This window comes from Lithobates pipiens, unplaced genomic scaffold, assembly GCF_037356315.1.
Source record: "Lithobates pipiens isolate NorthernLeopardFrog02 unplaced genomic scaffold, aLitPip1_a1.2 Scaffold_16, whole genome shotgun sequence".
Lineage (NCBI taxonomy): Eukaryota > Metazoa > Chordata > Amphibia > Anura > Ranidae > Lithobates > Lithobates pipiens.
In genome coordinates this window covers 420310736-420325341 of record NW_027507748.1, presented here as the reverse complement: position 1 = coordinate 420325341, position 14606 = coordinate 420310736, and the positions used below count along the sequence as shown (strand labels likewise).

General features: G+C 43.7%; 1 protein-coding gene across 3 annotated transcripts in view; it reads right to left on the bottom strand.

Moving 5' to 3' along the window:
* Positions 1–450: 450 nt before the first annotated feature.
* Positions 451–14606, bottom strand: part of GEMIN8 (gem nuclear organelle associated protein 8) — a 69909-nt gene continuing 55753 nt past the window's right edge. For all 3 annotated transcript variants that reach the window (XM_077482519.1, XM_077482520.1, XM_077482518.1), the window contains exon 4: positions 451–1026. In XM_077482519.1, coding sequence (XP_077338645.1) covers positions 770–1026 — 257 coding nt within the window. In that variant the 3' untranslated portion in view covers positions 451–769. The remainder of the gene's footprint in view (positions 1027–14606) is intronic.

Below are 14606 nucleotides of genomic sequence, written 5' to 3'. Positions count from 1 at the left end.
GTATTTTTCAGTCCGCATGCGCGGGAGTGACAACACGCGACTCCGGCCAGTCAAAGAGCCAGAGTCCGTGGCCCCGGAGGAAGAGGGGCAAACATGGATGCGGCCTCCACTAGGGACAGCGAGGGCTTCATTTGCAGGTAAATTTCACAAAGTGCTAGTATGCGATGCATACTAGCACATTATGCTATTACTTTGCAGGGAACAAAAAAGGAAGTAAAACCCATCAGGGTTTTTTTTTGACAGCCATAAGAAATTCATACCTTTGAGTTCTTTCATTGTGTAGCCCCTGATTTTTCATGGGTTTGCAACTTTTGAAATGATAGTAAAAAAAAAAAAGTTTTTGTTTCTGATCTCTAACTATTAATTTGTGACCTCTTAACCCTTTTCCCAGTGTTTTGTCATGCATCAACAACAGGGAACCATCCCAATGAAAATCTCTACAACTAGGTGTAACGGTTTTTGAAATGTATTCCTATTTAGCACTGCTATAGATACTTTATTAACGTATTTTTTTGTTATCACACAATAAGAAAAATCAATAATATGTAACCTAGATTCAAATATAAAATTCTGAACAAAGATAATATAAACAAAAAAAGACCATTATGCCTTGTATATCTGTTGAAGCTTTACAGTCCATAAATGTATTCTGCTATTGCTATAGTAATGAAGAGGTAACCAATGTAGAACATAAGCCGTTTTGTTAAATTCACATGTTGTTACAGCTGCAGTGTCTGACAATATCACATAAAAGTGTTCAGATCTTGGACTATAACTTTAATGGAATGATTGGCCAGTACTTGGGCTGTTTCTTATCGCAGTGTCTGTCAAAATTAAGCTGTATAGCAGTTTCCATTCCTTGGATCTTCGCTGCATCCTCTCCATAAAGTTTCTTCATCTCTATTCTACGCCTTTCCCCGGGCCTCTCAGAAGGAGGTTGTGTGGATCTGTTTGTGGGGATGTGAAGATCGTGTCCTGCGTCTACATACTGTTCCTGCATTTCCTCATCCAGCTGCTGTTGCCTCTCTGAAATTACATCACACGATTATTAATAAAATAAGTTAAATGTGCAAATAATGAACATTACAATGAGTCAGATAAGCAAAGAACATCCAGGATTGATTTATTTTACAACTTTTGTTGACCAATTGCTTGGGGATTTATCCCAAACTAGAGAACACACTTATTAATGGAGATCTAAAACTATCTGATGTAGAGCAAATAGAGAAACATAATGTGCCGAGGCTGATGCCAATTTTAAAATGTTCCACAAGTATACACACACACATGCACGCTACTCAGATACTTACAATACTCAGGTACCGTATATACTCGAGTATAAGCTGAGATTTTCAGCCCCTTTTTTTAGGCTGAAAGTGCCCCCCCTCGGCTTATACTCGAGTCACGGAGATCAGGTAGGCAGACGGCGACCATTCCACTATTCAAAAGCCGCGCCTCCCTGTCTATGATAGGCGGAACACTCAATTTCCCAGCAGTCAGTGTTCCGCCTATCACAGACATCCGCTCATTCTCATACTACGGAGAGAGGCGCAGCTTTTGAACAGTGGAATGGCCGCCGTCTGTCAGACGAGGAGGAGAGGTGCGGCATGGCACACAGAGGCTGCAGAAGGCAAAGAGGCTGCAGATTGGCACAGGTAGGCTGCGATGGACACAGGGATGGACGGGACACATGGATGGACACAGGGAGGGACGGGACACAGGGATGGACGGGACACAGGGATGGACGGGACACAGGGATGGACACAGGGAGGTATGCAGCTGCAGATGGGCATTGTTGACCCTCTTTTCCACTCTTTTAAGCTTTAACAGTAGCTGCTGCATGTCTCACCCTCGGCTTATACACGAGTCAATACGTTTTCCCAGTTTTTTTGTGGTAAATTAGGGGCCTCGGCTTATATTCGGATCGACCTATACTCGAGTATATACGGTACTCCCAATAAAAAAAAAAGTTACTCCACAATACACAGCTAGACAGTGAGTCTTTTTTATGTTAACTTGTTATGACTGCTCTGCTCAATCTCCCATGCAATCTGACACTTGCAGGGCTTATCAGTGTCTACGGTCACCCCTACAGTTACAATAATAATATTGCCAACAGGAAATATCAGACACTACTTACAGGTTTGAGGACTCCTGTTATAACCTCCCGTTTTGAACTCTGGTTTTCAACTCACCACTTAGTCCAGTTCCACTTGGTCCAAGTTCCAGCAAGCAAAAAAGGTGGCAAGCTCAAAGATGAGCAGGCTCAAAATGAGTTCTACAGAATGTTATATAGGCCTCAAGCACCTGTGGCCAATTAACCACTCCACTTAATTAGTAGGCTGAAGGAAGGATAGGAAAAAAGTCAGTTTAAAAAGTGACAGTTTTGTCTGTAGGGTTGTCCTGATACCACCGAGTACAAGTACCGATACTTTTTTCTTTTTTTTAAGTACTTGGCCGATACAGATTTACAATACTTTTTTTCAATGTAATGTGACAGTAGTACTGATGGACACTGATAGGTGACAGGGATTATGCAGCACTGATGAGCACTGATAGGTGGCACTGATTATGCAGCACTGCCTGATGGCTGCCACTGATAGGTGGCACCGACTGATGGCACTTATGGGCAGGCACTGAATTGCAGGACTGATTGGCTTATACTTGAGTGAACTTCCCACTTAAGAAAAAAAGTCCCAAAAATGAAGCTGTTAAAGGGGTGAGGCCATCCCGCTGAGTGCCGCACATGTATCCGCCCGGCGCCCCTGTAAGTTTCCCCTCTGACCCATGCTGTATGTCAGAGATCTGAATCGCCGTGCAGCCACTGTAACGATGTCCCACCTCCTAGACCGCCTCTTGTGATAGACGGCACACTGATCCATGTGTCGTGGGAGGCGGGACATCGTTACCGCAGCTGCAGGGTAATTCAGATGCAGCTCTGACACACAGCGTGACATCTCATTACTAGACACTGGTAGGCTGCATGTCATGGGCACTGATAGGCTGTACATGATGGGCACTGGCAGGCTGCTTGTCATGGGCACTGGTAGAATGTATATTATGAGCCCTAACACAGGCTGCTCTATGCTGTCACATCATGAATTTCTGGAATATCAAAACTATACAAGTCTTTTTTTTTATCCTGTTAGAAATGGATCCCAATACTTCTAATCCTGGACCAAAAGAAAAAAGCAGGTCATACAAAGCTGGTTTCAAACTTAAGGTTGTGTCAAGAGCAGAAGAAAGCAATAACAGTATTGCAAGTAGGGAAATTTGTGTTGATGAAAAACAAGTGAGGGAGTGGCGGAAAATGAAAGTTGACTTGGAAAAGATTCCAAAGGCAAAAAAAGCTTGATGTGGTTTAACGACTTCATATGGGGCGCTAGAGACCGAATTGCATAAATGGATTATGGAGTGTCATCGAAATGTAACATGCATGGGTATTTGCTTGCCCTTCAAATGGCTAAAGATGACAAAAATAAAAGCACTAGGCATGATCTGTGTGGCGTTTGTGTAGAATAGATGTGATTTTGTAGATTTTCCATTATGCACATTAGCTTCCTCCCACTGGTATGGAGATTAGATAGCAGATCATATATTGCTGTGCCATTAACTAAAGCCTGACCAACCAGCAGCAGCAAGGCCTTCAAACACTGCAACATATGTAATTCAAAAAGTTTTTTTTCTTTAGTAAAAACTGCAGTCACTTAAACTATTATAATGAATTAACAAGATTTTCTAGAAATTAGCTTATAAGACAGATGGCTGATCTAGTCCCAGAGCCATCACATGCACTGTACCCTGTAATGTAGAAAATCTGTCCACTCAGAATTGAAAATTTATGGGTGTAAAGCCCCTGCTTTTTATGATTCCTGTCTTGAGTCACAATTTCCCTGGTTAATGGCAGCAGATGCACGGCTTAAGCATACAAAAGGGTGATGAGGGGGAAGTAGGAGGTGGGATATGGGAATGTGCAAAATCTCTTGCATTGCGAGTGCCAGGTTGGAAAAAAAAAAAAAAGAGAGCGTCAAGTGGAAAAAATGAAGCTGCTCTGCCAAGCTATGAGCCAAAGCCTTACAACCCAATTTTTCTGTGCTTTAGTTTTTTGAACATGTTTTGTTCATAAGCAGTGCAGATATGATATATATCTGTATTTTTTACAGAAACCAGTACTTTAAAAAAAAAAGTAAAGTATGCAGAAACATTTATTACACAAGAGCACTAGTTGCAAAATTCATGTTTAAAGAAAACTTGTGCTTTGCCCATACTGGTATAGGATGTTGGGAACAGCACCACAGTCACTAGCAAGTTCCAAAATAAATGTGTTATCTCATCAGTGAAAAAAATAACAAAGGGCAAAGATGTCAGTATGCAATAGTGAAAAGCTGGACCTGTGGTGCCCAAAGCAGTGCCTCTCAGCAACTGCTGTAGCCACCGGCAGTCTACACCACATATCTCAACACATATATAAAAAAAAAACATAAAACGTTAATAGAAAAAAAAAAAAAAGAGAAAAAAAGGCCTTTTGTAAATCATTGTAAGTTCATCTGTAACATTTACTTTCAAAGAAGACATTAAAAAAGACTTTTTAGACAGTTACAGTACATTAATATTTCATACACTTCTAGAAGAAGCTTGAATAAAATCAATCTTGTATGAAAGAAAAGCTTCAGGAAGATAGTTAGCAAAAGGCCACATAAGATCAAAGACAAAGCTGAAAGAATAAATAGCAGTGAGTAGGTGGCAATCACATTATGAAACATCTAAGTATGCCTGCTGTATATGAGACAGAACATCATCCTTCCCGTTAGGAAGAAAAATAAGTCTGTTAAAAATGTGGTCACAGCAAACATAACTCCAGCACAGAGGCTATGGGAATGCAGGTTTAAGAAAACAAGAAAATAATGTCCCATGCAACCACTAATAATCGTCATCCGTTTACATTTCACAAACACAGAAACAGAAGCCTAGACTATTAAACAGTTCAGGGGGTCAAATAATGCTTCATCGTATTGATAAATGTACAGAATGACCTGTATTGACCTTAAATAAGCACTTACACAACTAAGGGCTCATTTCACCCGTGATTAGGGCAGGACACAGATTGCATCCAGGGCTCATCATCAGCTTGTGGGGATACATGCAAACAGCCATGGCTCCCGTCAGCCTGTCATTGCAACTGTATGCACACATCTGTGATCCCAGCTGCAGGAATCCACTGTCCAGCCCAAATCACAGGTGTAAATGAGCTCTAAAGATCCTGTTTCTTTTGTACTTTAGTTCCTGGCACTTTTTACTTACAGAATACATTGGTATAAAATATTGCACACTCAAAGAAAGCTTTATAGAACTTATTAGATTCTAGGCAACAGGGAGCTCTGTCTGATTCTAACTGATGCTGAAAGCATCTTAGAATTGTTTGTTGCGTTCTTAAAAGAGAAGTTTTTTTTTCAAAATCATAGTTATTTAGGTGGATACAGCATCGGTCCGATTCTGCATCTATCCCCTGCCAGATCCAAGAACGAGCGATCAAACACAGGTGATCGCTTGGTTCTCAGCATTCTGTGAGCAGGGAGTGACTATAATACCCTTTTCACACCACACCGCCCATAGCGTGGGCGGTAAAACGCCGCTATTTTTAGCTGCGTTTTACTGCCGGATTTGCGGCACATCTCGGCCGCTAGTGGAGGTAAAGGCGCCCTGCTAGCGGCCGAGAAAGGGTTAAAACCGCCAGCAATACGTTGCAATAGCGGCGTTTTGTCAGCAGTAATACAGCGCTGCCCCATTGATTTCAATGGGGAGGAGCGGTGGAGGAGCGGTAAACACATCGCTCCAAAGAAGCTGCTGGCAGGACTTTTCCCTGACATCCTGCCAGCGCACCGCTGTAGTGTGAAAGCCCTTAGGGCTTTCGCACTGCACACAATGGTGCAGCTTTTTTAGGGCAGATTGCAGGCACTATTTCTAATGCTATAGTGCCTGCAAAACGCCCTGGTGTGAAAGGGGTCTAAGTCACCGACTTTCTGCTCTGCTTACTGGAGTGCTGAGCTGTGGAGGGGCAGGAATGGCCAGCCCAGGCTCTCAGAGAGGCTGAGCCAGGTGCAGGTCCAGGGTTGTGGGTAGATCCCTACTCTATTGTTGCGATCTTGCCCCAGCCTGGGCCAGTTCTGTGACTGAAGCCTGCTGTCTGCTAAAAACAGGTCACAGAACGATCTGCTTTGGCTGTACTTCTCCTTTAACCACATGCGGACCGCCCATTGCACATATACTGTAGCAGGACGGCCGCTCTGTGTCAGATCACATACCTAGTATCTGCCAATCGTTTGGGCAGCAGGTAGAATGGCGGTCTGCCTATGCAAACAAGGGGAATGTACTGATCCGGTGTTTCTGCTAAGCAGGAACGCAGATCTTTACCTTCCCCCAGTCAAAACACCCCATCCACAGTTAGCAAGCACTCCCTAGGAATACATTTAATGGTGAAGTATGGGAATCCACCATTATACTTACCTAGGTGGATGCAGCATCGGTCCAATGCTGCATCTGTCCCCCAGTGTCTCTGTACTGAGAACCGAGCGATCGAACATCGCCAATGACTCAGTTCTCTTGGCTCCCCGATCGGAGAGCTGCTCTGCTCATTGTAGCGCTGAGCTGTGGAGGAGCAGGAAGTGCCTGTCTCAGTGGCTACCTGAGAGGCTGAGACAGCCATCAGTCCAGGTACCTGGCAGATCCAGGCTCCCAGAGTCGGGATGACGGGGTGCCTGGACTGATTTGTGTGACATCGGCAGAGAGCGATCTTCAGACCATTCTCAGCTGAAAACGGGTCAGAGGAATGCAAAACAAATTGCACTCCTGTCACCCATAGGAGAAGCCCAGCCAAACAAGCTCAGGCTGGACTTCTCCTTTAACCACCCCGATGTTAACTCCTTCCCTGCCAGTGTCATTAATACAGTGACAGTGCATATTATTTTAGCACTGATCACTGCATTAGTGTCACTGGTCCCTAAAATGTGTCAAAAGTGTCAGTTAGGTGTTCGATTTTTTTCGCCGCAATATCGCAGTCCTGTTGCATAACAACTTTTGCATAAACCAATATACACATATTGGGATTTGTTTTTTTACCAAAAATATGTAGCAGAATACATATTGACCTAAATTGATGAAGAAATTAGATTTTTTTAAAAACATTTTTATTGGTATGTTCTATAGCAGAAAGTAAAAAATAGTGTTTTTTTTTTTTTCAAAAGTATTTATTTTTTATTTTTTTGGGTTTATGGCGCAAAAAATAAAACCGCAGAAGTGGTCAAATACCACCAAAAGAAAGCTCTACTTGTGGGAGGAAAAAAAGGACAAACGTTTTATTTGGGTACAACGCCAGTGACGCAGTGCCGTATCGCAAAAAATTGCCTGGTCATGAAGGGGACTAAACCTTCTGGAGTTGAAGTGGTTAGAGTAGATGTAAAGCCTAACAGAATAACATTAAGTAGTTTAATTTTAAATAAAATGCACAATTACAAATACAAGAAAATGCCACATTTGCTGCAATACTCATCCTCAATCCAGAGCTGCCTGCCGCATTAAATATTTACTGACACTAGACAGAGCCAGTCTTCTGGGTTGAATGACAGCCTGTGTCATTTAATCCACTTTCCTTCAGCCCATGGCTGTCACGGAACCTGCCTCTTTACTGGATTTTCATCATGCCAGCCTGGACCCAGAGTACTAATGTACTGAATGGTGCTTACAACACATAATGTGAGCACTGTTCACCGGAATAGTAAGGAGAAAAATAATCTGCGATGCCACTGGACTATCCTGAAAACTCTTGGAAAAAAAGGTATGTATGGTTTAAAAATCTTTTTTGATAATGATGATGAGGAGGTAAAATGATATGAAAGGCTTAATTTTTTTAAAATAAAAAACTTGATTAAAAATCCTTGCACAGTGCAGCCCCGATTCCGCCTCTTCTCGGGTCCCCTCCTGGCTCCACCTCCCTGGCGAGTGCCCCTATAGCAAGTTCCTTGCTATGGGGGCACTTGTGCGTGCTTGCTCCCAAGCCCCCGCTTCCTTCTCACTGGTTTTGACGGAAAGCAACGGGAGACAATTGTCCCTGCTGTCTCTGAGCCAATGAGGAGACAGAGAGCCAAGACAGCAGTGGCTTCAGTGCACATCGCTAGATCTAGATTTGGCTCAGGTATGTATTAGGGGGCTGTGGGGGTAGCTGCATACTGAAGTTTTTTTTTACCTTCATGCATAGAGATTTTCCTTCATGCATTTAGAAGGTAGGCTCTGTGAATTATGTGCTGCAAAACTACCCACTCACATGGCATAGCGAATATATGTCACAGAAATTAAGAAAGTAAATGTGTAGGTGTCTTCATAAAAGTAAGCTTACAAATGCCAGGACCAGAATTAAAGCAGTAGGCTAGAAATATGTGAAATACAATGTGGAAATGAATATTTGACTTAAAGTGGATGTAAACCTGATTCATGAAATTTGAGCTGGGCCCATATCTACAGTGTTTTCTTATCTCTCTTCAAAGCACTGTGTCACACAGCTTTCTCCTGCTCTGTTCTTCTGTTATCAGCCTGATAACTCCTGAGAAGTTTTCCGTCAACTGAGATAAAAGCAGTCCAAGTTTTGTGTTGGGGAGGAAGCTATAAATAGATTAGCAGAAAGCAGAACTATTCAACAAACAGTTCTGAAAGTCTCTACCTATGAGGAGAGGGGGGCGTGTGGCTTTCCTCCAATCAGCTGTCTTGGCTATATGCCTAGACTTCACTGCAGTGCTAAACAGGAAGAGAAAATCTAACAGGATCTGAACATTCTAAAGAATATAGAAAGCTGAAGAGAGCAGATATACAAGTAAAACTTATGTAGGGAGATTTGTTTCATCTGTGTATCATCTGAGGCTGTTCACTTCACTGGATATATGTGTGGGTTTACATCCACTTTAAACTTCTGATCATAGATAGGCTTTAATGATATTATGATAAAGCTTACATGAAATTTTAGTGATTGGGTTTAGATGTGTTTTAACAGGGCTGAGAAGAAAGAAGAATAAAGATGCTTAGCTGTATGGAAGCCTTGAACCAAGGCGTAAAAGCTGAATAACTCAATCAACATGATTCAAGATTTGTCCTGTCCTAAGAAAAGATGACGGACCTCTAGCAAAATATCCAAAGAGAGTACCTCCATTAAAACTATTTGTATTTAAAATGCAGCATAAAAGTACTGTATATGCACAGAAATGTGATTCTTTGCTTGTGTGGGACTATACAGTACATCAATAAGTCCAATTTGGTTTGATCCAGAAAAAAGGAAATCACGGTTTCCTGGTGTTATGATAGGAGTTAAAGCGGAGCTCCACCCTAAAGTGGAGCTTCCGCTCATCGGAACCCTCCCCCCCTCCAGCGCCACAATTGGCACCTTTCAGGGGGAGGGGGGTGCAGATACCTTTATAGTACAGGTATTTGCACACACTTCCGGCATAGATATCCGCAGAATCTGCGGATATTTACGTCACTTCCTGCGGGTCCCCCGCTGTCTGCTGGGAAACACACGGATCCACTCGCGCATGCGCAGTAGGGAACCGGGAAGTGAAGCCGCAGGGCTCCACTTCCTGATTCCCATACCCAAGATGGCGGCGGCAGCACCCGAGAGCCGATTGAGAGATTCGGCTTCGGGTGCCGACATCGCGGGCGCGCTAGGCGGGTAAGTGTCCTTATTTTAAAGTCAGCAGCTGCAGTATTTGTACCTGCTGACTTTAAAAAAAACAAAAAATGGTGGAATTCTGCTTTAAACTATAGACCATACCAATTTAAGCATTCTTATGTGCTACTACTAATTACACATATGATAATATCTTCACTTAAAGTGGTTGTAAACCCTTTTTTTAAACTTGATGCTACAGGTAAGCCTATATTAAGGCTTACCTATAGCTAACCAGGATATCTCCTAAACCTGCATGGTTTTGGAGATATCCCCTGTCCCCTGCTTGTGCCGATGAAATCGGTGCATGTGCACTAGAGAAAACTGATGCAATGGCACCTATGTGCCCTCAGAGAGCATATAAATAACCCCAAATACAAAAAACAAAAAATACAAAAACTCAGCCTTACAATAAAAGCTTAAAAAGGTGCCTAAAGGAGAACTTCACATTCATTAAAAAAAAAAAAAAAAAAAAAAATATAGCTTTTACAATTGGTAAGCAATCCATTTTGAAATTTATAATTATTATATCCTATTGCATCTCAAACTGCAGCCTCTGTAACTGTCAAAAAATGTAACACAATATGGTAATATGGAGACATTCTGTACACTGTTGGTGTATGCTCAGACCTCAGAAATGTCCTTGCCTGGTTGCATAGGTGTGCGCAGCCTATTGTATTAGGGTGTGAATAATTCTATATAAACACACACACACACACACACACACACACACACACACACACACACACACACTGCATATACATTTTAGCACACACTCCCTCTGACTTCTTCTGTTCAGTACACACCACCAAAAGAAGGTGGGCCTGGCATGATCTCCAAGGAAAGGCGCATCCCGATCCTGCACAAACTTAATTGCTGTACTTGAAGAAATCAAGGAGGAAGCAGAGTCCACCTTGGGGATGTTCACGCAGTTCTCCTGAGAGCTGGGAGCACTCGAAACTGCTGGGGGAGGAGGTAGGGGGAGAAGATACATCCCAATAATGTGCATAACATTCTAGACAGTTGGTAACCATGGGTGATTAGGGTGGGCCCAGGTACACCCTATGCATACACCTATGCCTGGCTGTGTGATTGGCTCACTAATTTTATGTCTGGACTAAAATTTTAGGCATACCCTGCAATAGGAATTTCATTTTTTGGTAAACTACCTCATACGAATGAACTAATTCTAAAGGACACTGAGAACATTGAGCATTCACCAGGTGGTTATAATGACCACAGACCCCCCTAGTCAGGAATCAGCCTGGAAAGGACCCAGTGAAACAAACACGTATTCTTTCAGAAAACGGTAGAATGCTGCAACAAAGTTTGTTAAAACCATTGCAATGTACACAGATCAAGAGAGATTGTCATTTTCTCAACAAAAGTGGAGTTACACTTTAATCTGCATTTCAAATAAATATGTTCTACTTTAAGTTAAAAGAAGGACGAAGAAATGAAGGGTATACATTTAGAAAGCTGTGAATCAATTTCAGACTGTGTTCTTCTCCCTTTTGTTCCTTTGGAGCTTCCAGCTCTCTCCTACTTAAAGAGGCCCTATTGAGTTCTGTCAATGGAGCCTTTCTAAGCACTCTGTTCTGTTGTTATGGAAACTTTGAAGTGTGGGATTGCAATGTTTTTAGCGAAGCTGAGCATGATCATGTCTTAGGCAAAGTAACTGGCATGCCATAAAGCACAAACTCTATCAAGAACAAACTATGCTACTTTCTGTCTGCATTACGTAAACAGGGAATATTTTAGGAAATCTCTTTTTGGGCGCTGCAAGGTGTTCTACATGGTCGTGTCAACCTAGCAAAACTTAAACAAATCTGAAATGAATGACAGAAGAAAAACTGGGCTAATAAAGAATATGTTATATTCAGATCAAACAGATGGAAATATAAGTATGTGTGAAAATGGAACAGGAACTTAACTATAGGGACAAAAAAAAAAAATCAGGATGTGTTGGCATATTTCACTCCATATGACTCCTACATGCAGTTATATGTGCTATTTCCCCATAATCTGTTTACTGTACGGAGAGAATTTGTCTTGGGCAGCTACTCACAAAACAGATTTGTATATAACTGATTCATTGCACAAAGCAAAAATGCAACAATAAAAAGCTGCAATATACACAAAAACTAAAAAAACCGGAGTTAGACTTACCGGTAACTCTTTTTCTAGGAGTCTTCCAGGACAGCCTTTGAGATATAGGGCTCCTCCCTCCGGGACAGGAAACACGTCAAGCCAATTAAATAAAAGGTGTGGTCCTCCAGGCCCTCCTCAGTTTTACTCCAAGAACCGCCGGGAGGCTCTGAAAGACATAACACACTAACAATCATGTTAATACACATCCTCACCACTTAGTCCAATTTAAACAACTTTGGGTGGGAAGCCAGGCTGTCCTGGAAGACTCCTAGAAAAAGAGTTACCGGTAAGTCTAACTCCGGTTTTCTCATATCGTCTTCCAGGACAGCCTTTGAGATGATAAGCAAGGAGCTCACCTTGTCAGGGCGGGACCACTGCCTGGAGGACCTTACGTCCAAAAGTCTGCTCTTTATCAGACCATAAATCCAGACGGTAATGTCTTGCGAACGTTGAGTAGCTGGACCACGTTGCTGCTTTGCAGATATCCTCCGGAGAGGCTCCAGCCCTCTCTGCCCATGATGCGGAAACCGCCCTTGTAGAGTGTGCCTTAACTAAGGGTGCCTGCTTCCCCTCTAACTCATAGGCTTTAACTATCGCCATTCGTATCCACCTGGCGATAGACGCTTTGGACACCTTGCAGCCCTTGCGGGCGCCCGAAAAATTAACAAAAAGTGAGTCTGACTTCCTGAAGACCTTAGTGGCTTCTAAAAAAATCAATAGACTTCTCCTGACGTCTAACAAACTTAAAGATCTCGCCTCATCCTTGTCTGAGGTTGAGAAAAAAGTTGGCAAAATAATATCCTGTGTCCTATGAAAAGTGGACACCACTTTAGGAAGAAAACTAGGATCAGTCTTAAGTACTACCCTGTCCTCTAAGATTAACAGAAATGGCTCTCTGACCGAGAGCGCTTGTAGATCACTGACCCTTCTAGCTGACGTGATCGCTATCAAAAATACAGTCTTTAGTACAATCCACTTAAGTGAAGCCCCCTCTAATGGTTCAAATGGATCTTGGGTCAGAGCTCTAAGAACCAAGGCCAAATCCCAAGTAGGACAGGACTTCATTCTCACAGGCCTGGATCTAGATAGAGCCTTGAAGAAGTTCCTGACAAATGGATTCTGCTGAAGGGAGGACTGAAGGAAAACACTTAAGGCCGCCACCTGTACCTTTAGAGTGCTGATAGATAGGCCCAGTTCTACCCCTGCCTGTAGAAAATCTAGGACTGCCGGGACCCCGGGACTTGCAATCCCCTGTTCTCGCAACCAGGAATTAAACCTCTTTCCTACCTTGGCGTAAATTGCCCTAGTAACAGGTTTACGGCATTCTAACAAGGTCCTAATCACTCTCTCTGAGAAACCCTGTGACCTTAAGATTTGTTCCTCAGATACCAGGCCGCAAGCTTGAGCCTCTCTATCTGAGGGCACAGGATCGGCCCCTGGGAAAGTAAGTCCTCCCTGACTGGTAGAAACAGCGGAGGATGTACGGCCAATCTCTTTATGCTGGCAAACCAGGGTCTCCTTGGCCAAAAAGGAGCTACTAAAATGAGGTCCGTAGTTTCCGAACGGAACTTCTGCAGAACCTCCGCCACCATCCTTACGGGAGGAAAGGCGTAACACAGGCCAAACATCCATGGATTGGCAAGGGCGTCTATCCCCCTGGCCCGATCCTGTGGGTGAACCGAAAAAAATTGTGTCACCTTCCTGTTGCCTTCTGTTGCAAATAGGTCTATTTCTGGCCTTCCCCAGCATGACACGATCTCCTCGAACACTTCCTTGTTGAGGGCCCACTCGTCCTGACCTATCTTCTGGCGACTGAGAAAGTCGGCCAGGAAATTCTGGGTTCCCTTTAGGTGAATGGCTGATATTGAGGACAAATTCTTCTCTGCCCAGCAGAAGATTTTGTCCGCAATTACCTGCAGTGCAGGGCTTCTGGTTCCCCCTTGCTTGTTCAGGTAGGCTACTGCTGTCACATTGTCTGAGCGAACTTGCAGATCCCTGCCATGTAACCGGGACTGGAATGTTTCTATAGCTTTCCAGACTGCCAGAAGTTCCTTCTGGTTTGAGGAACGACCTGTCTCTAGGTTCGACCAGGAACCCTGGGCTAAGGTTCCCTCTAGGTGGGCACCCCAACCCAGCGCACTGGCATCGGTCGTGACCACCACCGTAGCTTGTGGGGACCAGGGAAGACCCCTGTCTAGGTTGACCTGGGCCCGCCACCACCAAAGAGACCTCCTGACTGCCGAGGATAGGGGCATAACCTGATCCAGGCTCTCCTGTCTGCCATCCCAATAACGGAGCATGAGTCTTTGTAAAGGACGCTGATGATGTCTTGCCCAGGCCACCGCTGGAAAGCATGATGTCATCAACCCTAGGACTCTCATCACCTCCCTGATCTGGGCTTCCCGACCAGATTGAAGCTGGGCTACCGCCTGCTCTAGCTTGCCGATCTTCTCCTCCGGAAGAAATACTCTCATTTCCACTGAAGAAATCCTGTATCCTAAATACAGGACCTCCTGTGAGGGGGTCAGCTGGGATTTTTCCTGGTTTATCAGCCACCCCAGTGAGCGCAGGAAAACCAAGGCCTCCTGTATGTCCCTCTGCAGCTGTTGGGCCGACTGGGCTATGAACAGTAGATCGTCCAGATATGGGATCACTGTTATAGCCTTGAGCCTTAATGGGGCCAGTGCCTCTGCCAGAACTTTTGTAAAGACTCTTGGTGAGGCTGAAAGCCCGAAGGGGAGAGCTCGAA